Below are 27,689 nucleotides of genomic sequence, written 5' to 3' on the forward strand. Positions count from 1 at the left end.
CAATGGCGTGCGTGGTAAACGCTCTTCTGTCCAATGGAAAACGCGCATGCGGGGTACCTAATGAGCATTAAGTTCTGCTGATAAGAGCTAGAACGTGGAGCTCTGTAAGAATGTCAGCATGACACTGCAGATAAAAAACGCACCAAAATAAAGTATAACACACTTAATATTTAATAACCGGACCGATTAGACATATTCGCATATATATTTAGCATAAAGCTACTGTAATGATTTAGACATTTAGCATTTTGTTAACAGCTGCACGCAGAACATAATAATACACAATTTTATTATATTGCTTTAGCGCCACCTTGCGTTAATGTACATACTCGATAGGATTTTTAAGTGAACTTGCTCACAAAGACATTTTAATGCATCATCAGCTTTTATTTAATAAATACAACGATCAAATGCTAATCAGCTTTCAATGCGAGAAACAGAACTGTTAGTTAAAAGTGCGCATTATTTGACAAACAATGATTTTATTACATTTAATCTATTCAGATTCAGTTGACAGATTTAGAAAACGTACAATAGTGCAAAACAGCGATATTTGATTAACTATTCCTTAAACTTCAGTTTCATTACAAAAAAAAGGAATCGGGTAATCTGATGGAGGACGAGCCCCTTTTGACTTCATATCAGATGAAAGACCAGTGCTGATAATTGTTGGCAGGGTCACAGTTTTTCATGATGATGTTGCCAAACTCCACCATTAGACACTTATTAAATAGAGCATTGTGGACAAGATATATCTGCAAATAATTACAAATGTATAGTTAAAATAGCAATCTCTGTAAAACAACACCCGCAAAAGTTTGGGATTACATGATCATTTTGTGGCATAATAGTAGGCTACATTGACTATTTGTGACATTATGCGACCAAAGGCAATAGGATGTTAAGGTATGTACCACACCTGTTGGGAAGCAAGAATGAAAGTCCACGTCTGCTGTGGAGCTGGGACGGTTCCTTCGCCCTGAAAGTTGCACAGCTCCACTCGCACGGGTTCAGGCTCGATCGTTGCATGCAGACACAGCTGCTTATCAATATTATGCCTCAGCTCCTGATGTGACGTGTACTCAAAATACTACAAAGCAAAACAAAAGTATAGGAAAAGTGTTAATAATAGCCAATAAAAAAATAAAGTGAGTACGACAGCAGTTATCAGTACCTGATTGATTCCCATGTTGTGGCAAATGAATAAAATCACCGACTTCCCTCCAAAATTCTTTTCACCAATATCAAGACAAGTGTTTGTGGCAATGTTCTTTAACTACAGACAATATGCACAAAAAGAAACAATTTCACAGGAAATAGTTTATTACAATTCAATCCGAAATATAACACTACATTACCGATCCGAACAGCACAGGGTTTAAATGGGGCACAAAAGCCTCAGGGTAAACGTTTTCGAGGAACCAGGAGAAGTTTTTGCAATTCAGTCTTTCTTTGAGCCGTAGCCGCTCACTGATGTCCCCGTATGATTTCTGTTAGGTAGAAAAGAGAAATACGTGGCCTGTACAGTTAAGAGTGGGTAATCTAAACAAAATATTGCCATTTGAATATTTCTCTTACCCCTGCTGCAATAGAAGCAGCTTTTTTATTTCTGTTGTAGAAAATCTTCTTGTAATCATTCATCCAGACTTCTGCGAGGCGAACCTGGTTGCGTGCAATCACATCTATACCTTTAGAGAAGGAATGTGGACTTCTGGTGCGAAAGATGTGGCCGACCACAGAACAAGGAATGATCTCTAGCCTACCTCCACACAACCATACCTGCAAGAGCAGCATGAACAGTTTTTGTATTATTCATATAATTTTATTAAAAATGGTTAAATGTATAAAATTGGAATTAAATTGAATTAATTGATTTAAATAAAATGGTTAACAATAACACAACTGTACCAGAATTAGAATAAACCAAGATTTCAGATGTTAAAATATTTTACAAAAAGTTCACTCAGTGGATGCAAAAGAAACCTGTGAGAGGGTCTTACCCTAAATGACATTTCTATGTTCTCTGCTCCCCAAAACTCCATCTTGTCATCATAAGTTCCAACATGTTCAAAGAACTGCTTGTAAATAGCAAAAAGCCCACCAGCAATTGTGGGTGTCCTGAATGAAAAATTAAACCACGTGAAAACTGGTGTCTTATATGCAACAGCAATATACATTAAATGCGTCATGAGGAAGAGGTCTCTGTTTGTGTAAATTTTGTAGATCATTTGCCTGACTGGATAAGTTTCATCTTTGCGTTTCACTCTCTCTTCTTCAGGTATTGTCTCCCAGCCGAAGCTCAGGATCCAGTCAAAGTTCCCGCGAGAGTGTGTGCGGGCCGACACCACTGGCTTAACGAACTGTAGATTGTTCTTGTTGATGACAGCAATGCTTGGGCTCACAACTGTGGTAGGTTCCTGAACTAACCGGGCCAACAGGGGCTCCAACCAACCATAGAAACACTCACCTGAGAAAACACACATACAACCAGGCCAGGAAGTCGACTAATATTCTTACTTGATAACTTTAACATTGATTACACGGTTTATCATTCTCCCCATTACACCAGCTTTTACTTTAATATAACACTTAATTCTCACAGCTATGGTTGTAATACATTAAAGGACCCCATTTATGGATTTTTGAAAATGGCCTTTCATGCAGTGTGAAGCAGAGCTTTTTTAAAACATGTCTCAAGTGGGCTGATGTTGATGAACATCAGCAAAATTAAACATTAAGCATATTGCCCACCCACTTATTGATCCTTTCATGTTGGTATGAATGAAAATGTAAATTCAAACTTTGCCACTGGGTTCCACTTTTGTAGCATTTAAAGCTCACAAACACTGCTTTAAGTGAAAAGTTAATCGTTGAATTAATTGTTTGGGAGTCATTGAACAAATAAGGTCAAAATAAATGCATATAAGAACAAAAGGACTTTGTGTGCATGTCAACCTATTAATTGTGGCAAATAAAGTTAAACATTGAGTTTTCAAATCTATTCAGTCGATCTCCAGGTCTGATGGTAACACTTTTAGCTGTAGCTCAACATAAATCACAAATTTAAAACTTGACTCTTCTGTAGTTACGTTATATACTAAAACAGACGGAAAAGTTTACATTTGATATTTTCTAAGCCAATATGCCTAGGAACTACACTCTCATTCCGGTCTAATTATCAAGGAATCATGGATGCAGCAGACGCAGTGATAAAATAATCCCCATCCAGGAAAAATATCAAAACTCTTTTGGCATTTTTGAGCAAGTTGCCAATGGTATAATCAGATTCAATGATTTATGCCAAACTGCAGCTAAAAAAAGTGCTTCATCAGACCCAGAGATCAGAGATTTAAAAACGGCAAAACTCAGCTGTTTAACTTAGAAAATGTGCCTATTTTCAAAAACATTTTGGCGTGTTCCTTTAACCTTTTATAGATTTGGGCTCATCTTTATAGACAGCTGAAGCAAGACCACATCTAAATATCCAAACAATTCTATTTATAAACTGAATCAATTATACAGGTACAAAATCATGGAAAAGTTAATTTATTTCAGTAATACAACTCAAATTGTGAAACTGGAGTAGTCTTTGGTTCTTTTAATTGTAATGATTTTGGCTCACATTTAACAAAAACCCACATTTAATCTCAACAAATTAGAATGGTGAAATGGCAGTCAGCTAATAAACTCAAAACACCTGACAAAGGTTTCCTGAGCCTTCAAAATGGTCTCACAAACATTCATTGACAAAGAGGCTGGCTGTTCACAGAGGCTACACAATCATTTTTCACAGACTGTTGATCTGGCAGTTGTCCAGAAGACAAAGATTGACAACAAACCGAGATAACCGCAGCCTTCGATTGAAGAATTTGAGTTAACTACAAACATTCATTGACTGAGGCTGGGGTCAAGGCATCAGAGCCACCACACACAAGCATGTTAACAGAAAGCTGAGTGGAAGAAGTGTGGACTGATGTCCAGTGGTCCAAAAGTCTCTTTTCAGATAAGAGCAAGTATTGTATTGAAGAATTTGAGAAACCATGGCTCTAGAGTCTGGTGGACTGAGGCTAGAAGCTCATAGCCCAAGTTGCATGAAGAGCCAGTGTTAACACACAGTCTGTGATGATTTGAGGTGCATTGTCATCTTCAGTTGTTGGTCCATTGCGTTTTTTTAATTAAGCAAAAGGAGCCACTACCATGTATTGATACATGTGCAGTAAAAGAACATAATTTCACAAGATGAGACAATTCACTAAAAATTTCATTTTTGAAACCATGGCTCTAATTTGGAAGATAGTGAATTGGTGGGTTTGCTCATAGCCAAAGTCATTTGAAGTTAAGTTTTAATTATTTAATTAAAATAATGATGATTTAAACTAATTCAGTCTGTGTGCACTGAATTTATTTAATACCCAAGTTTCACAATTCGAGTTGAATTACTTATATAAAATAACTTTTCCACGACATTCTAATATATGAGTGCACATGTGCAGAAGAAAGAACATATGTACTCACAAGGCCAACAGGAAGGCAAGCACCTCTCCTCCAGCCTCTCGTGCACCCATCAGTCTGGCAGAGATTAGACCCTTCCTCTCACGCTGCCTCAGGACACGCACAGTCTCAAGGGACTGGACATACTGATCTAATGGGGCTTTGAGATGATCTGAAATAAAAACAAATATAATCCACTATAACCGAACTACAAGATTTCAAATTTTAATTTAATGTTGTGGCTTTTATTGTAATTAAAATGGTTTCTAAGGCATTAAACTAATTCTGGGTCAATGTGTAATGAATTTATTTAATACTATCACATTCTGGGTGGTTTCTAAGGCATTCACATAGTGCTCCATTGTTTTATAAAGTTGTTACTGGGTGTTCTTGGAGATTGCTATGGCACTACTAGTGTGAGCTGGTTAATTTATACTAGGTGTCCTAGCTGAAGACAGCAAAAGTATGTTAGGCCATCCTAGGTGGTTGCTATAGTGTTACTAGAGTGTTCTGGGTGTTGCCACAACAATCTGGGTAGTAACTCAGGCATTTTAGGGTGCTGTGAGTGGTTGCTAAGCTATTGCTATTGTGTTGTGGTGGGATGATGAAGTACTGACATGTTCTGAGTGGCTGCCAAGTAGTTGCTAAGATGTTTTGTGTGCTGGCTAAGGTGTTGATAGTGTGTTCCGGGGATTGGCAAGACATTACTGTTGTATACTGAGTGATTACTAAGTCATTTCTCCTGGGTGGCTGCTTCAAGTCAAAGGATCCCCTCACCAGGTGTTTATTAAGACCACTGAATTTGTTTGCTCTTTTTAGTGTCTACCTCATCCAAAGAAGGTACCTAAAATACAATGCACATATGACTTTACTTACCTTGAGTACTTGCATCATCCACCAGTATGATTTCTTTAAGTAAAACAGCAGGTGAAGTATGTAAGACACTGCAGATGGTGCGGAGAAGAGTGGACCACGCCTCATTGTGGAACACAATAATCACGCTGGTGGAGGGTAACCGTGGACATCTGCTGAACTTCTGCTCAACGCATCTTGGAAGAATAACGGTGAACTAGTACTACATGATTAAAAGGTGAAATAGGAACAATTTTGCTCAGTCTGCCTCCTGTGGTACTCACTCGAGGGGGCGTGTGTCTACACCAAGACTGCGGTGGAAGGAGATGCGGTCGCTGGCAAACTGGTTGAAGCCGTTTCTAGAAAGGCCCTTCTGCTTCTCCATCAGCTCTGCAGGTGTCAATAAGCCAGAGATGAAGGGCTTTCCATCAGCTCCAGGTCCTTCTGGATCCTCCAGAGGCCTCTGTATATGAGGCTTGAGCTCCTCCGTGCTGTAGAACCCAGAGGGACATCTGGCATCTCCAGATAACGCTAAAGCCCTTTCAAAGGGTGGTATAGAGGTATACGTCCGTATATGCCAGATGCTACTGTAATTACCATCCACACTGCCTCTGTATCTAGGCTTTAAGGAAATATCTTGGTAATAGTAGCTGGCAAACCTCCACCCTGCTAGATCCAGCAGTAATACCCATAAAATAGTGATTAAAAAGGTCAGTCCCAAGATGCTCAGTTTTATGGGTAGTGTACATTGAGGACTTTGTAAGCTCATCCTAGAAAAAAATAAACCCAACATATTTGTACTTCGGTCACTTGTAGCATCGGAAAAAGTCTGCAGGAAATTAGTTTGTGGTCTTTTCAATTTAAGATGTGACATAAGCAAGTCTTATTCATCTGTCACACAGCAGATGTATGTTGTATGTTTAACGACTTGTGCTTATTGTGTCTGAACATTTACAAACAAATCTAAAAGAAAAATGTTATAAAACGAGGCCGTAGTGTTAGCATGATGTGAGCTCTAAACTGCTGGAAGATACAAGTAAATGTAGTGGGGTAATTTGAGCCAAAAGTATTTCTACAATAATAGTTAATGATTTTGTTCTTTGTACTGGACTTCATTTTGTTCTTAAAATGTTAAACAGATATTGTTTATGAAAATTGGCCATTTATAAGTCGGATATTGAGTGATTAACCCAGATCTGTAAAGTCGGTTGCAGTCTATTTTTTCCTTTGGTATTCTTCAGTTTGAGCTCTGTTTTACTCTGAATTGTCAAATCATTTTAAAAATGCCCACAAAGTCAACCTAGTGTCTTGTGCCACAGGCAGGACAATTGCGTAGTTTGAATGATGTTTTATAAAAAAAAAAAAAAAAAAAAAAAGATAGGTGGCTCAAAGAGTGCCGCTTCAGCTCAAGTATGTACTTACCTACACTAAAGCGACGCCTTGTAACCACCTTTCAGTTGTAAACTTACACGCCACAGAAAATATTCAGAAAATGGCTCGCGTTACATTTTCTTAAAGCAGCATGCCAGGTGCATCTCATTGGATAATTTAACCCTCGGGTTATTTCCTCTACAAACAAGTCGTAATCTAAGGAACAGCAGATTAGTAAATGGACTGAGCTGGTATTTAGGAAGCAAGCGAAATATTTGTGACTAAACTGGAGCTGGGGGTGGCAGTGTAAGTATCCATGGAAACACGTTAAACAGCGTTTGAGGAGAGCGCGTGAATGTCGCGTTAGACTCCGCTCGTTGCTTCTGCTATCTGTTGTTTTGCTAGTTCTCGTAATACGGTTTAGATTATGGCTTTCTTCGGGCTCACATATTTGGGCTATCAGAACCCTTTTCTGGACAGGATGGTAACACCTGCCCAAAACAAACTTTCACGAGGTATGGCTGGTAGGACGTAAACACAGGAGCTTTCGACGAGTCTTTAGCACATCTGGGTCTAATATGTTTGGTGTTTCCTTTCAGACTCATCAGACCTGCATCTCGGCGGCCAGTGCAGATATCAGGACTTCAGCAGACGCGTTCAGAGGTGTAAGTTCACACTAAATGCATCAAACGCCCACATACTGAATATGTTACATGCTAAAGAAAGGTCGAGTGTGTGTTCATGTTATGCTTTTTTTTTTTGGAGAAAATGATCTGTTCAGATTAATTAATGAGCAGTGCTGATTTTTTACATGAATATTTTAAATCTAAATGAATTGTGTGCTCTTTTTGTGGTGGGTGTGATATTGATGATATCTTGTTCGTCTGTCAGCTCCTAAACAACTGTATCGTGTACCCGTGACGGACAACCAGCAGTATGGCTGGTGGGTTTCCACCGATGGCCTGAGGAGCCGGGAGCCTTGGACTCAAACCCGTCGCTTCCCACGCAAAAACAGCGAAATGACAAAGTATGAAGAATCTGAAGCTATGTAGGCCAATGTGTATCAGCAGAGAATTAACGGATAATGCACGTTTCACTCTTTTTTTTTTTTTTTTTTTTTTTTTTTTTTCTCCTTCAGGTTTGTGAATGAAATGTCAATGACCTGCCCAGACTTCATCTTATTTTGACTCCTGGTCCATGAAAGCGTAATAAGGCCGTATAATCACATGGTCATCACAGTCCATACTGCAACACCGCAGCGTGTCCCTTTGCTTTGCAGAACACAAGGTACAGAGGACACACAACTTACACTAACACGGGTGTAACATATTCACCGCATCTATGACCGTGCCATATCGATTATAGAATTTGGTGCAATAAATTTAGTCCTAATCTGTATGTGCTAAATGTTGTTCTTTGCATATATCTGCGTCATGGTGGCTAAGTCTAGTAATAAAACAATGAACCATTTGAGAATGAACAGTTTCCATTTTTTTTTTTTAGTTTTAATAGACTGCCTAATGTTCTGATTGTTCTTTCGTTAGTATCAAAAACTGACTACAGCAGGATGAAATGATGATCTAGGACCATGTTAAGTTGCCTTGACAATAGTATTTGAATTACAGCTCAGCAAATGCATAAAATATTTACTGAGCAAGGCATCTTGATTTACACGCAACTCTCATGTGGAGTTTTGAAAGGCAGAAATCAATCAGTTTGCATTGTTAAAATGTAAAAAAAAAATACTAGTTTGATCATAGAAGTAATAATCCGTAAATAATTGATTATTATAACGAACAAAATTGATAAAACGGGTGAAATCCATAATGAACCTAACAATATTCTGAAGAGAAAACCTTTAAATGATTCATCCTTTGCAAACGCGACGCCGAAAATATATATATATACCAAAATAAAAATTGTAAAGCAATTTAAAACAAAACCACAATAAAAAGCAATCACAAAAACCAAATAAAACAGACATTTTTTTATTTTTAGAGGGGAAAAGTTTGTCTATATTCATCAAGAGTCTTTTCTCAACTTTCCTTTGCAAAGTTGAAAAGCTTGTCCCTTTTTCTAATCCTTCGACTGAAGTAAAAACGGAAATGAAACAAAACGAACGAAAAGGTAAACAAAAAAATAAAGAGGCGATCGAGAGGCGTCCGGCCCCCGATCTAGACAGAGGCCCCAGCGTGAGAGTCAGTAGTACTCAAATACACATCAGGTACTGTGTTTGCTTCCCTCGCGCTCAATCTCCGTTCTTGTGTGCTTTTATTGCACATGCTGAACGGAACAACAGGGCGCCCTGCCTTTGGTACGGACACGATCAACTGACACGCCATGACCAAACTACGACCGAAGCGGGTTTTCAATAAGCAAAGAACGCGCAGCAGGAAAAGACAGTGCTTTGGCCGTCATGCGAGAGATGAGCGAGTTAACGAAAGTTGCGTCTACCGGATGAATCGCATTGTGATAGAAAGAGGCACTGTTATCGTATGCTGAATTTGTTCAATTAAGGCAAATGCACTGCAATTCGCACCGCATGCACGCAGCGCACGGAAGGTCTCCCATGTTATTATTTAGCTGGCTAGCAACTGGTTACCTAACGAATTTGAAGTTTACGGTTTAGATATGCATTTTCCCAAGTGGCTTTTTCCTTAAAGAGATGTTCACTACAATGAAAAGAGCACTGTCGATCCGATCATGCGTCAGTTGATCAGTTGGTACCAAGCGTCTCAATTCAGGTCTCCTCCGCTGGAATGGAATCATAATCGAATAAATATAAGAACAACCAGAATAGGAATAATAAAAAAAAATGGATACAGAGGTGATACAAAATACCCAAACAACTTCAGGGAATCAAACGAACAAACAAAAGTCGTAGAGAAGATACCACAATCAGACATGCTTTTGAGCTGTTTAGTTTGGCAAGAAAGCAGCTAGTTGTATCATAGAAACCTCACAGTGAAAAGAGTTATGCCCCTTCGAGATTACAAAGCACAGTATTCAGTCATAATTTATAGATATATTTCTTTCGTTTTTAAAAAAGTCCTTCTAGAATAAATTGGATTTCGATAAACTGTCTTGTACCGTGGTATCCAATGCCGTGGCTTTTCCCCAGGTGCCTCCGAAAAACTCTTTTTTTCCTTTTTATTTCATTTTGTACCAAAAATACTTCTTTGAAAAAAGAAGAAATGGTTGACGGGACGCACGAAACAAAACCAAAAGTCTTCCTTGAGGCGCTGAAGGCCCAGACCCGGTCGTACTTCCAAAAAAAAAAAAAAGAAGGGAAAAAAAAAACTGTTTCACAGCTTTTCCTAATTCGTCGTACTGAAGGAAAAGCATGACTTTAAATAAATCATTCAGTCCTTCATATGATCCGGTGAACAACGCTCTGTCAGTCAACCGGTGTGACTTACTTTAAATGATAAAACATCATTAAAAAAAAAACCAAACAGGATTAAAATCGAGGGGTGAGGACTTCAGAGCATTACATAATATTCAAAACTTCCGCAAATGTTTTGACGGCTTCTTTTCTATTAAATACTTTGGTCTTTGGTCAATAGTTCTCTTCTTAATTTATACAGATACTGTATTGGTACACACACAGATATACGAGCGTACGCGTTTATGTACGGTATAAATGTGTATGTGTTTTTCACACTTGTTCCATAAAGGACTTTTTGCACAAAACATCGAGATCAAAATAAATAAGGAATTCCGAACAAAACATGAGTACCTGTATTTATATTCTCCTGAAATAAAAAATAACAGAGGAAAAAAAAAATGTCACACAAAAATAAAACTAGAGAAAATGCCTTATGTACAGCGTTTTTCTTCGGCAAATAAAGGCCTTTATTAAATAAACAGACTTTGCATCTTTCAAGCAGCCTGAGGGAGGCTTAAAAACAATCGTCCTTCAAGGTGCACAGCTGTATCCACGAGCGCCACGACTCTCCAGTCTGGAGTCTGCTTGGGTTATTTTTTCGATAATCGTCCTTTTTTCGTTGTTTTTTCTTCAAGTGATGGCAATGGCTACTTGTTTGTCTTCTGCTTGCCTCGAGAAATCCTGCTCTCTGGTGAATTGTGGGAATCCAAAGGAACTCTAGTACGCTGCTAACTGTTGGGAGGTCCATCATTCAGGAAGTAAGTGGTCATCTCACCCTTGCCTTTCACCTTCACGACCCCTCGACACTCCAGCTGGTAACCTTTACTGGCCAACACCTGGTGCAGGTCTGTGGTCACCTGCAAGGCATCCAGTAAAACATCGGAAAATCACTTCTAAATGACTTGCTGGTGATGACTAAGGCATCTAAGGGCTTGAAGGTTTACCTGAATGCGGTCTGGGACCCCTGTACTGTCCATCCGACTGGCCACGTTTACGGTGTTTCCCCAGATATCATACTGCGGCTTCCTGGCACCAATTACTCCTGCCACCACTGGCCCAATGTTCAGTCCTGCACAGACACACATGCATATGCAATTTAGAAATGTACCTTTAACGTTCATGTGTCAAAAAGTAAATAAAATAAAGGTTATTTAATGTCATGCGAATCCATGTAGCTTGACCTGCAGATTTTTATATTATTTATATATTACTTAAAGCAATTTAAAAATTACACCATAATGTATTCATCCCCAACCCATTCCATTCTATATATGACTTTCTAATTTTCAGATGAACACAGTCTTGAGTTTTTAAAAAAATCTATCCTGGCTCTTCCAAGTTTGGTAATGCAGGTGGATATTGGCAATTATTTTGAAGCTCCGTAAAATCATATGTGTATATATATATATATATATTTGCCTTTTCAGACATTTCGAAAAACAAAATGGGCAAACAATGCACACCTATGTGACCCTACGGGTTTTGAAACTCACCGATCTTCATCTGGAAGTTGTTGAAGGAATGCTCATTGATGTATTTCATCTGTTCTCGGAGGTGCATGGCGTAGTCAGCAAGGGCGGTTATATGAGAGCGGCCTTCCTTGTCATAGGTGGAGTCGTTAAGGCCAGAAGCAGCCATGTAGGTGCTGCCAATGGTCTTTATTTTCTCCAGCTGCCTGTATTTCTCCTCACTGATGATCTGCAAGAGAGGAGAGACATACATTTAATAAATATACCCGACCGTTCAAAAGACGCTTTCACTATGGTCATACTGAATGGTGTAATGAATAAAGATCCCCTCGTTCCTTTCAAAAACAAACCTCATCGAAATCAGCGATGATTTCATTGAGGAGCCTCAGACACTCCACTCCTTCGTTGTTGGCCTCCAGCTCCACGTAGAACTCTGAGAAGTTGCTGATGGAGGCGAACATGACAGCCACACACTCACAAGACTGGTAGTACAGCTCGTCGTTCCTCCTCTCTCTGGCTAGAAAGTGGGCGGCCACGTCTTTGGGCAGGATGTTGTGGAGAAGCCGCCGGTTGTAGGCTTGAAGTTCCTCCATCTCCTCCTTTTCTTCTGTGGCCTGTAGAGAAACAAACGATATATTTTGAATTCAGAAAGGACGAACGTCTCGGTGTAGTAGTCTATCGACAACATTGACATTTCGGTCTTGGATCAAAGCCTGACCTGAAGTTTCCAAAGGAAGTCTAGACGAGCCGTTGACTCCACTTGCTGGGCATGTAGGTACAGTGCTAGTACAAAAACAGTGAGGATCACCGGGGTCATGACCTTTAGGGACACTTTAGTCACCCTGAAAGTACTGAAACGAGAGAGATCAGGTCAGCCATAGGATAAATTATTTACAGTACATCACAGAATGGATGTAACAGAATACAACACACAGCCAAAGAGTTAGTGTCTTCAAGTTAACAATAAACGATGAATGCATGGGGGGAAAAAATGACTATTAATTAAACATACCACTGTTCAGTAGTTGTATTGATACTGAGCCTGTGGGAAAACCAAAAAAACATTTATAAAAACAATAAACTACGAATAATGGGGAAATAGGAAATGAAATGAGGTCTTACCATTGAGTTTCATTGAGAACACTAAAAAAAGAACAGCAAAAACACTTGTTTAAACACAACATAAATATTCAGTGTAAAGCTTAACATCACAAGCACCAGCATTTATATCGCAAATAAACTATATTATAAAATTTGCATTCAAATAGAGATATTTAATACATATTTTTATACTATTTTTATTGCATATTATTTTATTTATTATATATTTCATCATACTAAAAACTGAACTCACACAAAAGCCCATCAAAATACAAAAACCTGCTCAAAATAAGAACTGAATATATATAAAAAACCTAATATATTTAAGTTTATTTGCAAAAACACTCTTATCAAAAATCATGTTTTTTTAGCATGATATAAAGTTTTTATTTTGCAGTTTGAGATGAATTTGAATGCACAATGAAAAACCATGATTTTTTTTAAACCAGTTATAAACCAAGTTATTGCAAATGAACTCTTGAAATCATAATAATAATAACGGTATATAAATAATACTTGACACTGTTGCAAACCATACACCACGGTATTTAATAATTTATTACTAAATCAATGTAATAACATGTCATGACATTATTGAATATAAACACAAAAAACCGGCCACAGCTGAAATTGCGGCTCATATTATCATCTGAACATAAAGCAGCTACAAGGCCACTTCTCTCTGTGGTGTTTTATCTCTACTGACGCCCTCTAACGGCTGCCGTTGGTACTCACAGAGCATTGGCAGTAACGAAGAGGTCTGCGTTGTCAAACAGCGCCACCTCTGGCCACTCCACAAGCAGCAGGAACGTGAGCTGGATGAGCAGCATTAAAGCCAGCTTCCCTATACTACTGATCTGCAGGAACACCGAGCAGGCCAACAGGGTCAGCAGCACACTGTAGCTGAAATACTGAAAGAGACATAAGGGATAAAACCTGAATCCGGTTTCGTTTGCAACATTGTTTTAATCTTCAGCGAGACTATACACACGTTTCACCTCAGGGAAGGGGCAGGAGGGAGTGTTGCTGGGACAGATATTCAGGCCGTCGGCTGCGGAGCGAGACAAGTTGTTAATCACGCACAGAGACACCATCTCTGACGACCAGTTAAACCGCTCCGCTACGCAGTCCACGAGCTTCTGCGTATCGCAGGAAAACTGCAGGAAACACAAAGCATACGCACAATCAGATTTTCTTCAGCATATCAGCACAGGTTTGCATCCCTTGCTCATCAGTGGATACTTTGCAGTGAATGGGTGCCGTCAGAATAAGAGTTCAAAGAGCTGATAAAAACATCACAATAATCCACAAGGAACCCCACATCACTTCAAACAATTAAACTAAAACAAGAGCAATATGCACAGATCGGGGACTATTTTCAAGTGAAAACATTGATGGGTTTCATTGTTTGATATTATAAAATATGGACTTGCATCTTGCATAGAAGTGACGGTTTAAATGTAAAACATTTTAATAGTGTATTTCTTTCTTGCAAACATGCAGCTTTTAAGCTTCACAAGATTTGAACTGATGGACTGGAGTGGTGGGAATTATTGTGATGTTTTCATCTGCTGCTTGGGCTCACATTCTGACGGCACCCATTCACCTCAGAGCGTCCAAACAAACATTGTACATTTAAAAAGTGAAAAAATAGATGGAAAATTTCAGCAAATTGTCCTTTTTTTAATTGAACTGTTCCTTTACATGTATAATTCACCTCAAAATAAACAGTTTACACAACCCTTGTTGTCATTTATTTTTACTGTATGGATTACAACGCTCTGGACATTTTGGCAAAGGCTGTGTTCTGTAGACAAAAGAAAGCCATACGCGTCTGGATCTACATACGGGGAGTAAATAATGACAGAATTGATATTTTAAGTAACATTTGTGACAATACAGTCTCTTTGGAAGAAATAAGATTGTTAGCTAAAGTGTTAGACACACCAATGTTGTGTGTGAAGTGATTTGGCAGCTCTGCATACCATATTGACAAAGGCAGAGATGAAGACGAGGATGATGGTGAAAACTCCCACCAGTGTGCTGTTGGTGCGAGACTGAACAATCTTCTTGGACACAGTCTGCATAGCAGCAGGGAAGAGCTGCAAGACAGAGCCAGAGAAAGACCGATTGTACACGTTGGAGCGAGAGGAAATGCGAAAGAATGAAGAGCAGTATAATTAGACTCCGCTCACCTTCACACAGGAGTAAATGGCACAGATGAAGAGGATGTTGGCAAGAATGATGAAGATACTGATGTATATTCCCAGCATGACCAGAGTACTGAAAATCACACAGAAGATCGGCGTGTGTGTATCTGCGTACATACTTAGCCATATATTAGGGACAAATTTGTACAGAAGTGAGCTAAACCTGACAAAACCTCCTTTTGGGATGCCCTCATTTAAACAATATAAAAAGTAATGTGTGGGTTTTTTTTTTTTTTTTTCAATTGTAAAAATACAGAATGTGTTTTGTCAGGATTAAAATGACCTCGTTTTTTTGCCCTCACACAAAATTATTGAAACAATTTTTACTGGAATGACCGGATTTTGCTCACATTTCACAGAGCAAAAGTAAACATGGCTGCCATCTTTAGAGTGTGTGTGTGTGTGTGTGTGTGTGTGTGTGTGTGTGTGTGTGTGTGTGTGTGTGGATTTGAAGCGGTCAGCATGTTAGCGCTAACGAGCCGTAACTGACAAAAATAATCATGTCAACCACCCTCCGCTTCGAGTCGAGCGCTTCTTAGCCTCCGCGAAGTGCATTTGAAATACTTTAACGCACGGCTAGCCGTTGACTATCCTGCTTATTCCATGGCCATCTGTCAAGTTATAGGCAAGTTAAAACTAGTATTGCCCTTTGCAGTGCAATATTCGACCGGAAGGGTAAAAATGACGGTCAGGCACAAGATCACATTTATTTGAATGAATTATAACGTTTATTTGAATGAATTCTCGATCGAGAGAGAGAGAGAGCATTCAGTCATTGATTTAAATGCTAATGATGGATTATGAGGAGGATGTTTAGACAATAATTACATTGTTTGCTTCACATATCTTTGACGTCAAAATGCTGTTGCCGTTCCAAAAGTGGAGGCTGCTTGAAGGCCCTATTGACATGGGTGCTACAACATTAACATGTTTTATGAGGACGTCGTGTGTCCCGTAAACCAAAAGGGTTAAAATAGTAATAACTAAATAGTTAAAGTTGCCAGTTTTCTGTGAAGGGTAGGTTTGGGCAATTAAAAAATTCAGTTTAGTTTGTGCAAGATAAAAACCACTAAGCCTATGAAGAGTCCCTTGAAACCACAAATTCGTGTGTGTGTGTGTGTGTGTGTGTGTGTGTGTGTGTGTGTGTGTGTGTGTGTGTGTGTGTGTGTGTCACTCACTGAGGGAATACGACGATCTGGATAAAAGAGATGAAACAGAAGACCAGCAGCGTACAGGCCACGTAGCCACCGAAACGATCATCTACTTTCTTAGCATACTAGAAACAAGATGAAAAATATATGATATGTAAATATAAAACAAAAACGCTGACTTACCAATCTGTGCTGCGTGAGTTAACACAAGATCCTTTTAATCTCACGACATGTTAAAAATTGCTCCAAAGAATTCAATATATTTCTCTTCTTCTTAAATACCAAAGAGGAACCCGGAGGACATTTGATCTCTCATGATCTCATCCATTCTAGTCAGCACTACTAAATGAAACGGGAAAGGATGGGGAGATCTTCCGAGTCTGACCTTCTTCTCCAGGCTGGAGGTCTGGAAGGTGAGGAGGAACTTCTTCACGTGGTCTTTGCGGAGCTGGTCGATACTGCGAGCGTCAATGGCGCGGCCCAAAAACTCATCCACCTCGTCCTCGGGGTTCAGCGCCTCCTGAGCGCCACGGCTGCGTTTGTGAGCAGAACAACAGTTAGAACAGCAGATTTTTATTTGGGCCTTTTATATTCCTTCCCCACCAAGAAAAAAACACTCACTTGTCTTTGCTGGATGTTTCATCGATGCCCTGAGTGAAGACAAGAGACTAATGTGAGAAGATTAGAAGTGAGTGTAAGGAGGACTGAGAGAACAATAAAGACAGAAATGGGTTAAAGGACCAGGAGAGGGGTCAGGCGATTGACCCACGGGTCATGTGGGGTCTCACCATCTGTCTGAAGACTTTGGAGTCTTTAGTCCTGGAGAAGGATCTGTCAGGAACCCATCGCGGCACCAGACCCTCGTTAGAGTTCGTCCGCGTGCGCTGCATCTTAGCCATCATGGCTTTCTCCTCTTTCTGAAACAGTCAAGGGCAAAAGAAAAGTTTTGTGCTCAGGGATCTTGCATAAAAGAGAAGCAATAAAGTTAGGGCTGCATTGATAATAAAAGTTTTTGATGTTATGTCATGCTATATAACTGATAAATGGCAGATAACCAATCCACCTTTTTCCTCAACGAGGAAGTAAGCCTATGGGTGATAAGTAAGCCTATTCCGGTTCGTTAGACGCTATAGGGAAATAACGAGGAGAATAAAACCGTGCAGTAAACGGTAAAACTGTTTGTACTAGACACCAGTGTGTTTTTAGATAATACATTAAAATAACATGATAATACAAACCAGCTAAAAATAGCTGGACGCAGGTGAGACCGGGAGCTAGACCCATAGAATTTACAAATGTAATTAATGTACAAAGAGTAAATTAGAACAATAAAAAGATTTTCATTTTATGTGAGATAACCAAAAAATGACATCTAACGAATAACAGCCAATGTTAAAATCTGACTTTTAGACTAAATATGGCTAAAAACTAGATAAAAACATTTCAAAATGGTGTTCATGTTATTTCAAATAATAAAAAAAGTTATTTAAAAAAACAATAAAGGCTAAAATACATCTGTTTTAAATGTTTGTGACTCACAAATCATTATAATGTACAGTACAGTGTAAAAATAAATCGTTTTGTCATAAATTACATTTTTAGAACTGCACAGAAATTTTGACTTGCCATAATCTCATTATATTTAATTTTCTACAAAAATTTATTTCTTGACCAGTCTTGTTTTAAGTGATACATAACATTTTTTATATAAAGACAGAGACAGAGAGAGAGAGACAGAGAGAGAGAGAGAGAGAGACAGACAGAGAGAGACAGAGAGAGAGAGCATGAACTCTAACCCGCTTTTGACTGCAGCCCAACACTAGGAAGGTCTCAATGCTGTTCTCTTTCAGATAGGCGTTTCTCTCCCCTCCAAAACCTGGTTCCACCTCATAGTCTCCGTTCAGGTACTGCAGAGTAGCTTTAGTGATATGGATCCTCCTGAGGTTTCAGTAATGATGTTGCATGGTTACTAAACAGCCTCTTCAGTGTCATGTCTAGCTGTGTGTATATGTCTGACTCTTACCCGGCTTTGCCTCCAGCCTCCATGTGGTTGGCCAGCGTGACGTCGTTAGACCACACGTCGAATTGCCACTTTCTCAATCCGAGAACTCCACAGTGCACACGTCCACTGTGGATCCCCACCCGCATGTTTACATTGACCCCTGTGACCTCTCTCACCAACCTGACACACAAACATGTTATTAATAAATCACATGCCGCAGTCAGTGTTATTTTTACATATTAGTAAAAATATTTTTTATATTATTACATATAATAATGAATTTATCTACACATAATAGTCTCTGTGTTTTTTTTTTGCCAGTTTTTAATTTACATTAAGTTTGTTCTAGAGATTTTGTGTGCTTTTGTCATTTTTCATTTATTTAAAATGTCATTTTATTTCGGTTTAAAAAAATGTTGTACTTCAACTTATTTCTGATTTATTTTTTGTTTAGTTTTTACATTATTCCAATTACTTGCTAAAGCAGCATTTCTTTTTTCCTCTTTGTTTTTCATTTAATATTCATTTTTTATTTTTTGCTTTATTTCAATTAAAAAACCCTCCAAAAATAATAACACTGGCTGCAAAATATAAGTCTATGAATTTACATCTAAATATTGGAATTATCAAATAATTATAATTAAACAATAACTATAAAAAAATAATTACATTTAATAATTAAAAACACGTTCAGATGAACCGATGCCAAAGTGTGACTTACGAAATAGCTTCAATCATATCCACCCCCATTTCCACGCAGCAGTGAGCGTGGTCCGCTCTGGGCTCAGGTAACCCTGACACACAGTAGTAACAATCCCCCAGGATCTTGATCCGTAAGCAGTGGTTCTCCTGCACACACACACACACACACACACAATAGGGAACAGAAGTTAATTAGAAAGTTCAAGCTGAGGAGATGGCAGCTTCACGCTGAGGTGTAAAAAGAGGACAGTCATTCTGCTTAGAGTGTAATACAGACAGTGTGTGGTTTTTATGTGTGCATCTGACACCTTGTGTAAACGAGTCTCAATTCTGAGAAAAATCATCAGAAGTAAATATCTGACAATGGATTTGACAAAGGTAGTGCATTACAGAGAGTAACAGGTCTTAAAGTGCCCCTATGGATTTTTGAGAATTAGATTTCACGCGGTGTGTAACACAGCTCTAAGTGAATGAATACATCCGGTAAAGTTTTGAGTCTGAAAGTGCACCGTGTATTAAGTTACTGCGTCTCAAAAGAAAGAGTCGACTCATTGAAACGAGTCATTTTTGTGCCACTTCTGGAGTGGTAAAATAAGACTTTATAACACTGATTTAATCCAATCGGGCGATCACCGCAAATTAGCGTCACGCAGAGGAGGGGTTTGGAATAAATTAGGCGTTGTGCGAATCGTTTGGGAGTCATTGCTTATTTATAGAAGTCAAAGAAGACCGATATGAAGTAGTGGTTTTTAAACTAATCGGCGAATGATTCAATGGTTCAAGAATGCTGCATTAGAAATGATGCTGTCATTTAACATTACATCCACAATCGCTCAGGGCTCCCATCAGATCTTGTAGGGAGGACAAGGGAACGCTTTTATCCTCGACTGCACCACGGTGGATTATCAAAAAAGCTTCAGCGCTGTGGTGGAGCTCATGCTGAGGATGCACTCTGGGAAGCTTCATTTCCACAGCCTGGAGCTGAGACTCCCAACCCTCAGAGATTATTGACCAGCACAATATATATATATATATATATATATATATATATATATATATATATATATATATATATATATATATATATATATATATATATATATACACCAGTTATTTTAATAAATGTTAAGTATTGTCTATTGTTTATTTATAAAAATTATGTCCAATACAATTTTATTATTGTATTTATGTACCATTAACTCAGAATCCAAGACAAATAAGCGGTCACTGTACTATAAAAACACCCTGCAAGTTTCAGAACTTTCTCATTAGTTTCAAAACCGCTAATACTGAAGCTAAACTGTCAAAACCAGAGGTTGAAGAAAGTACGTCTCTGTGATGTGATAGTGTGTCTAAGCACCGCCTACTACATCACTGCCTGTTTAGCCCCGCCTACCGATTTGTGCATGTAGTATTTACGAGAGAGACGAACACGAAAAGAACCGAAAAATGAACGAAAAATGGCTCTGTAGGCAAGAAGATGCTGTACAGTGCTGAGCGGTGAAAAAAAACACTCTTTGAATCGCCTTCCTTCTGATTGCATTGTTAGAAAAGAGTGAAAGAACTTTATTTTTAATGAACATCCAGGCCCATCCAGACCAGATTTATTTTGCTGTGGATTTATTTACGAAACAAGGCACAATTCAGCGCAGGATTTTCAGTGAGACTAAAACTTAAAGGAAATGCTGTGTTGACTATATTGGATCCAACCATAACATCACACCACACAAGTGTGATTTATTTTCCTTACGTGATCACTGCTGCTTTGTGATTTTTTTTTGGTGATTTTGTGGTTTGATATGTACCAAGTTATTTATGCGTTTTTAACTTAAATCACAGCAGTGTGCATCTACGAGGAATGCACAATTATTAGTCAGTTATAGCAGCGGGGGTTAACTTCGTCCTGATGAGGGGGACAAAACCAGGACAGAAAATAACCTATTGCTAGTAAATCATGATGCTTTTTGTCAAAAGTTTGTTAACATTATAAGGGGACATAAAAACATGATGTGCATGATGTGCATGATCTTTTTATTTATTTTTATTTTGAAAGAGGAGTAACGTTGAACTAATATCTTGCCATCTTTATCTAACGCAGACTTCATGTTGCCACCATAGTAAACATAATCCAGCAGCTTTCAGACACGTGTTAACAGATGTGCTCACCGAAGCCAGCTTGTCAAAGCGGGCAAACAGCTCGTTCAGAGTCATGACCAGCTCCTGAGCGGTGCACTGTGACGCCAGACTGGTGAAGCCCTCGATGTCTGCAAACAAAATACTGACAAAGACACAGAGACAGACAAAGAGATCCAAAAAACGGATTATCGTTGCTTTGTCTTTCACAATACTTATCAATCAGTCCGTTAACTAAAATGTCACGCCAACAAAATGCGATAAATTAAGACAGATTTGAATAAAAAGCCCTTTCATCCTAATGTTTGGTCATGACAACTAGGTAGAAAGGTAGATGCATACAGTATGAATGTGTGAATCCCTTGAGCCGAGGGGAAATTCACTCTGAGGCTGTGGAGCGCTTTAATTGAATCGTGGTTTCATTTCAGCATCTTCTGGGGTTAGCGCTAGTCTAGTGACTGATAATTAACTATTCCCTCTCTCACCATAATTAGCTGACCACATTTGAAAAGAAAAGCCCCACTGCTCCTATTGCGAGCTCGCGGAGCTAAAGCAAAGAATAAAAAGAGCGAAAGAGGCAGGAGAGATCGATGTCGAGAGTGACGAATAAACAAAAAAAATCACAGGCGAACAACTTCAGCTAAAGGCTAATGCTAATGTCATCTGAAAGCTGAGTAAATAAGCTTTCTATCCATGTTTGCTTTAGGAACAATGGTTTGAAAATCTGGGATCATATTCAAATTTTTTCCAAACGAAGTCCTTAGCGATGCTTATTGCTAATCAAAAATGAAGTTTCAATATATTTACAAAATATATTCATGGAACATGATCTTTACTTAATGTTATAATGAATAAAAGAAGTGAAGTTAAAAACGATAATTTTGACCCATGCAATGTATTTTTGGCTACTGCTAATATACCAGGTTTACATGTGACTGGTTTTGGGCCACAAATATGCTCCAAAAATTATTATTCCATATGAAGTTGACAAAACTGAGTATTTTCTATCTAAATAAAATAGTGATCAGTCATGATCTCAGATGAAAATATACTGAAACTTGCCTCTTGTGCTCACAGCGTGTAATGAAGGCCATAAGGGTGGGAAAATACTATAAAACCATAACCTCAAAATCATAACCTAAACATTCTTACTTCGCGTGATTAGATTGCGTTCATGATCTAATCCAGTCAAAGCTAATGTGGCGTAACAGCGATGCTTACCTGACGTTGTCGTGCTTCTGGATGTAGATCTTGTGAAACATCATGTCTTCTTTTTTAGCGTTGATGTCAGCCTTCATTTCCATGGCGACATGTCTTGGCAAAACAGACAGCAACAGGCGTTCCTGAAAATTGCAGAGAGGGGAGAAGAGAGGGAACGTGTGTGTGAGAGAAGGAAGATTACCATGCCATTTTCCTCAAAGAAGATCAAATATCCTAATATCCCTGGTTGTTCTTTGTTAAACATCAGCATCCCGTTGCATAACTTTTGTTGGCTTGTCCACTGGCAACGGCGTTTATTGTATTACATTTATATACATAGAATATAACGGCATTTAACCAAATGAACTGAACCTTCAACAGATTCAGAGCAGATGTCATTTTTGCCAAAATCTGCACAGCAGCCATTTCATTCAGTGTCAAAGGTGGGGTTTAAGCATATTAATTGATTAGGAATCACAAAATTTCCATCATAATTAATTTAGCCACGACGGCCACAATATTAGACGTTAACTACCTTTATCGTAGCCACAGTAATTAATGATAACGGCATAATTGCAATATCTATAGAAACAAAAACGTTAGTAAATAACATAAACTAACAACGAGCAGTACGTGTGTCACAGTATATATTAATCTTTATTAAAGTTAGTTCAAATTAAAACGGTGACACATTACATTAAACTTCATTAGTTAACATTAGTAAACATCAACTAAGAACGATCACTTCAGCTTTTATTATTCTTAGTTAACGTTAATTTCAGCATTTACCAATGCATTATTAAGTTTGATAACATTATTTGATGCACTGTGAAGTAACACGAACTAGCTATGAACAATGATAATTACATGAACTAAGATTAATAAATAGTGCATTAAATGCATTGTTTGTTCATGTTACTTAATAAATTAATTCATGTTAACAAATGACGACTTTTTGTAAAGTGTTTCCATAAAAACTATCCTGTGTTACCTCAGATTCAATAAATAATATTAGCAGATACACATTTAGATTTTAATGTGTTAGTAGATGATAAAAGTAACTGAGTAACAAGATTTATAAAGATGTATTTTTCATTGTAAGATTGTTAACTAATGTTAATAAATAGCATTTTTTAGCTTTTTTTTAGTTTGTTAGTGTAACGTTAAGTCTACTGAAAGAGAGAAGAGTTGAACCCAAGAGCAGTTTATTTCAAAAAGCATCATACGAATAAAAACTAAACAGAATCAAATGATGATTTGAACTTGACCAGGAACCATAACAAACAAATCAAAGCTCAACAAGACGCAAGGGAAGCCTGAGAGCTAAAAATACACCCGGGCTAATGAGTTAACAAGGAACACCTGAAAACAATTAAGACAGGAAACAGGAACACGAGGGACAGGAAACAGAAAGACTATGAATAAGGCTGACCTTCAAAATAAAAGACATGACATCATTAAAGACATCATGAACTCGAAACATGAAAATAGAAAAACGCTGTATATTAAAACTATAATAAAACTACAAGCACGCGTGTGTCAGATCCGTGGGACGCTCTTAAAGGAACAGCAGACAAATGAGCTAATAATATCCCATAAATAAGACGAGATCAATAACTTTTATATCTTTAAGAAGGGCAAAGTTAAATATGACATTTATTATTATTTGAAAATATATTTTAGTAGAAAGATTGTTCACTTAAATAAGTTTACTTAAATTATAAGTTGTTGTTTTTTTTAAGTCTAGAAAATGTTCAACTTGATAGCTCTCAACTACACTGATGTTTAATGGCTAAAAAAAATAAAAATGAAAAAAATAAAATCAGTAGCAGTGGTATATTCATATAAAAATTTGCAACTAAACAAATATTCAAAATATATGTTGTTATGTTGTTTCTAAATGAATTTGATGATGGAATGTGAGATTACTGCAATATAAAATTCTATTTAAAAACTTGAATGTAAGGTGTAACTGATCGTGATTAACTTTTTTTAATTGATTGACAGCACTAATATATATATGTATAATATATATATATATATATATATATATATATATATATATATATATATATATATATATAATAACAATTTCTAAGAATACAAATACATAAATAAATGTAATAATTAAATTAGAAATAAGAAGTATTCAGTCATTTTAGCTTTAAAAACACAGTAATTTAAATAGGAGAAAATGTACACTTTGTTCAATTTCCTTAACCAAAAATCTTTATGCATCAGTTTGTGTCCATATCATCCTTACTTCTTTTTCTGTTCTATCAGCTTTCCTTTTCTTTTATATACTGTACATGTACTGCGTTAAGCTACCTGAGACTTGTTATAGCACTTGAATGTCATTGCTCTTTTGTTGATATTGATATATATATATATATATATAAACATTAGCAGCTACATACTGAATTGTTCAGCGTTACTGTCACCTACTTTTTTGGAGTGTCAACTATAAGGTTTAATTACAGTATTATCAGGATCTGCGCAGTATTAACACGATATCAATATTTAATTATTTATTTTCAATATTTATTTTTTTTCATTTTACAATGATCGTCAGTGCAGTGTGTTGTGAGACCCCTTCAGTGAATGAATATACATCCAGAGTTTGTTGGAATTTTGTAAGATTAGTAATGTCTTTCCAATCACCTTTGATCAACTGAATGCACCTCTGCTGAATAAAAGCACTAATCCCTTTGACCAGTAATGTAGCTATTAAACCGTGCCAGTGGAGGTCGAGGACTGGGTGCTGAACCGACCTGCTGCTGGTTCTCTCTTTGCAGGTGCAGTCGGGCCTGGATGTAGCCTCGCGTCTCCTGAAAAGCTTGTCTCTGAGAGACCTCTGCTGGGTAGTGGGTGCAGATCCCAATGATGTTGGTGCACAGGAAGATCAGCACGTTTGCACTCAGCTGAAAAAAAAAGAAAAGCAGACTCACTCAGTGTCTCTCTGGTGATCGGTTGAACCTTTAGACAAAAAAAAAAAAAAAAAAACGGCTTTAGCTCAGCGCTCTGGAATCCTGGGACATCTGTCGTACTCTAGGGCTTTACTCGACTGCAGCATGGGAAAAAAAGCCAACCTCTGACCCAGAGAGGCTACTTCCTGTAGAGAGGTTTAGAATAGGAGAGCCAGAACGGAGCTAAAAATGGAGCCTGAAGCAGAGCCAACACTGTGACTTCCTTTGGGTGAATGAGAGGGGGGCGATGGGGTTACTCCAGGTCACACGGTTCACACCATTCACTATCAAACACTTGTTGGCCTATTTCCTAAAAAGCCAATCTTAAAATACATTATTTGGCTGGTGAGAAGCCATTCGGGGCGATGTGAAGCTCATTACAATATTCGACTGAGAAAATATAAGGCAGGTAAACAGTTAAAATTTCGATTGCTAAGGCAGATTGCATACAGTTCAGATCTATATAGGGCAATATATTTAAAAAAAATATATCTTGTTTCACTTTCAGCCATGTAACATGCATTGTATTTGAAAAATGTCTTAATGTGTACTCAAATGGCTTCAAAAATTATGTTTTTTTGTTGTTGTGTGTTTCGGCTCAACCACCAAACATTTGAATGTATAACTTTAAATGTAAATTAAAAAAGGAATAAAATCTGCGAATAGAGAAAAAGTCTTACAACAAAATATGAACAAATATGCAATGAAATGTAATGTAAGGAGCGTGAGTACAGTCTAAAGCTAATAACGCTGGTAAAGTAATCAGTCGATAAGCCTTCCTCCACTCTCATCCACCAATCAATGCCCAGATCAACCATAACCGTTTGATAGGAGTAAGCTATCAACTATAAAATAAATTCTCATCGCCACTTTACAAACAGGCAGGTTTATTAGCAGCCATATTAATCTAATAGGCTCTCGTAGCTGACTGGATAGTTTATGTCTGTGCTGTTCTGAAAACTACAGAGGATTTATCTGAAGTGATAGCGGAGACGATGCTGTGCTGTGTGCTGCTCTACATGACATAAAACAGTAGGTCTGACAAACAATGCTTTTACTCCTGCGCACAGAATACCAAATGAGAAAGAAAAGGGACAGGCGAGAAGCAATGCTGTAGCGTGTGTGTGTGTGTGTGTGTGTGTGTGTGTGTGTGAGGCCGAGCCTGCTGGCCACACTGACATTAGGCAGATGGCTGTGAGCTCTGTTTACATTAGAGTTTCTGTTCAAGCAAAACCAGGCCTGATTTGTGTGTGTGTGTGTGTGGACGCTTTAAGTGTTTTGACTGTTGACATCAACAATAGTGTTACACCTATAGAGCAGTCAGTTTGACAGGTTTAACCTTCAAATAACACCTAAATGTAAAACTGAGCAAAACAGAGAAAATCTAAAGGTTTTAAAGCATTTTAGCATTTTTTTAATTTGATAAGGGATACTCAAATTAGATAGATAGAGAGATAGATAGATAGAGAGATAGAGACAGACAGACAGACAGACAGACAGACAGACAGACAGATAGATAGATAGATAGATAGAAAGATATAATCTATATATAAATTCTACTATAATTTTAATATAACACAAAAATAAAATAGTATTTTAACATTGGCTATTTATGTATTTATCAGCCATAACATGTAAATAATCAGTTTACTCAAAGAACTATCAAATAATTCATAATAATATATATATATATATATATATATATATATATATATATATATATATATATATATATATATATATATATATATATAATGATTTCTAAAACCACTAAAATGCAGTACCTATCTTAGACTATAATTATTATCTGAATAATTATAAATATTAGAGAATAAAATTGCCTTCATAATCAGCAAGCCATAACAGATTCAAGAACATTTTAAATATTAGTTTGACATAAAAAAAAAGTGCTGATTCTTTCGACTGACTATTGGTTATGATCAGTGTGTGTTATCAGCTGTGTGTTCATATCACAGGCAGGTCATAATTGCTTGCTCTTCACCAGAGGGCGAGGTCAGTGGGTTTGCACACACACACACGCACACACACACGCACACACACACACACACACACACACACACACACACACACACACACACACACACACACACACACACACACACTTGGCCGTTCTGTTTGCGCAACTTGACACCTCTCTCCTTCACGCTCAGGATTTATTAGCAATAACCATCACAGGCGCTGGGACACAGAGAGAAAGACATGGTTCTCTCCTTTACTCTCTGTCAATCTTCTCCTCCTTCTCTTTTTCCTTGTCTGTCATCTCACAAATCATCAAATAAATATATTTTCCCGACTCCCTCGCAGTGTGTTCTCACACATTCGCCGACACCGAGAACATCTCTTCCCTTAAAAGCCAATGTTTAGAGATCCTTTTTGTGCCTGCCAATTTTTTTTTTTCCCAGTAAAAGTCAACAAGCGACGTGTAGAAACTGTCATAAAAATGATATTATGATTAGCGCTCACTCTGAATGTTTATTGCTCAGCGTGGTGAAACGGAGAGCATCTGAGGAATGCTCCGGGTGTAAAACGACAATAAAATACAACAAAAAGTCAACTTCTTGCACTGGAGGTCTCTGGGCTGATGTGATTATGAAAATGTGCAGCTTCTGTTCAATGCAAGGTTTGCTATTTG

General features: G+C 37.8%; 3 protein-coding genes across 4 annotated transcripts in view; 1 reads left to right on the forward strand and 2 right to left on the reverse strand.

The window, feature by feature from the left end:
* Positions 1-183: 183 nt before the first annotated feature.
* LOC122329181 (polypeptide N-acetylgalactosaminyltransferase 6-like) lies at positions 184-7,011 on the reverse strand. The gene is made up of 12 exons (XM_043225379.1): positions 6,766-7,011; positions 5,628-6,113; positions 5,368-5,540; positions 4,516-4,663; positions 3,796-3,854; positions 2,233-2,467; positions 2,001-2,118; positions 1,579-1,779; positions 1,359-1,490; positions 1,175-1,276; positions 920-1,090; positions 184-755 (listed from the first exon to the last, which is right to left on the reverse strand). Exons 2-12 carry the CDS (start codon positions 6,110-6,112, stop codon positions 642-644), a joined length of 1,938 nt encoding a protein of 645 aa, XP_043081314.1. The 5' UTR covers position 6,113; positions 6,766-7,011; the 3' UTR covers positions 184-641.
* A 15-nt stretch (positions 7,012-7,026) lies between these two features.
* LOC122328459 (testis-expressed protein 49-like) lies at positions 7,027-8,190 on the forward strand. Its single transcript, XM_043224157.1, has 4 exons — positions 7,027-7,229; positions 7,314-7,379; positions 7,606-7,741; positions 7,853-8,190. Exons 1-4 carry the CDS (start codon positions 7,142-7,144, stop codon positions 7,899-7,901), a joined length of 339 nt encoding a protein of 112 aa, XP_043080092.1. The 5' UTR covers positions 7,027-7,141; the 3' UTR covers positions 7,902-8,190.
* Positions 8,191-8,686: 496 nt separating this feature from the next.
* adcy6a (adenylate cyclase 6a) overlaps positions 8,687-27,689 on the reverse strand; it is a 41,048-nt gene continuing 22,045 nt past the window's right edge. For both annotated transcript variants that reach the window (XM_043224152.1, XM_043224151.1), the window contains 21 exons: positions 24,842-24,991; positions 22,092-22,213; positions 20,904-21,015; positions 18,757-18,884; positions 18,057-18,215; positions 17,830-17,971; positions 16,822-16,950; positions 16,655-16,683; positions 16,419-16,566; positions 16,061-16,158; positions 14,868-14,955; positions 14,658-14,774; positions 13,671-13,829; positions 13,408-13,583; positions 12,694-12,714; positions 12,584-12,613; positions 12,290-12,422; positions 11,922-12,185; positions 11,596-11,800; positions 11,047-11,171; positions 8,687-10,959 (listed from right to left, as the gene is read on the reverse strand). In XM_043224152.1, the coding sequence (XP_043080087.1) occupies positions 10,831-10,959; positions 11,047-11,171; positions 11,596-11,800; positions 11,922-12,185; positions 12,290-12,422; positions 12,584-12,613; positions 12,694-12,714; positions 13,408-13,583; positions 13,671-13,829; positions 14,658-14,774; positions 14,868-14,955; positions 16,061-16,158; positions 16,419-16,566; positions 16,655-16,683; positions 16,822-16,950; positions 17,830-17,971; positions 18,057-18,215; positions 18,757-18,884; positions 20,904-21,015; positions 22,092-22,213; positions 24,842-24,991 (2,664 nt within the window). In that variant the 3' untranslated portion in view covers positions 8,687-10,830. The remainder of the gene's footprint in view (positions 10,960-11,046; positions 11,172-11,595; positions 11,801-11,921; positions 12,186-12,289; positions 12,423-12,583; positions 12,614-12,693; positions 12,715-13,407; positions 13,584-13,670; positions 13,830-14,657; positions 14,775-14,867; positions 14,956-16,060; positions 16,159-16,418; positions 16,567-16,654; positions 16,684-16,821; positions 16,951-17,829; positions 17,972-18,056; positions 18,216-18,756; positions 18,885-20,903; positions 21,016-22,091; positions 22,214-24,841; positions 24,992-27,689) is intronic.

Source organism: Puntigrus tetrazona, chromosome 23 (genome assembly GCF_018831695.1).
Source record: "Puntigrus tetrazona isolate hp1 chromosome 23, ASM1883169v1, whole genome shotgun sequence".
NCBI classification, from domain to species: domain Eukaryota; kingdom Metazoa; phylum Chordata; class Actinopteri; order Cypriniformes; family Cyprinidae; genus Puntigrus; species Puntigrus tetrazona.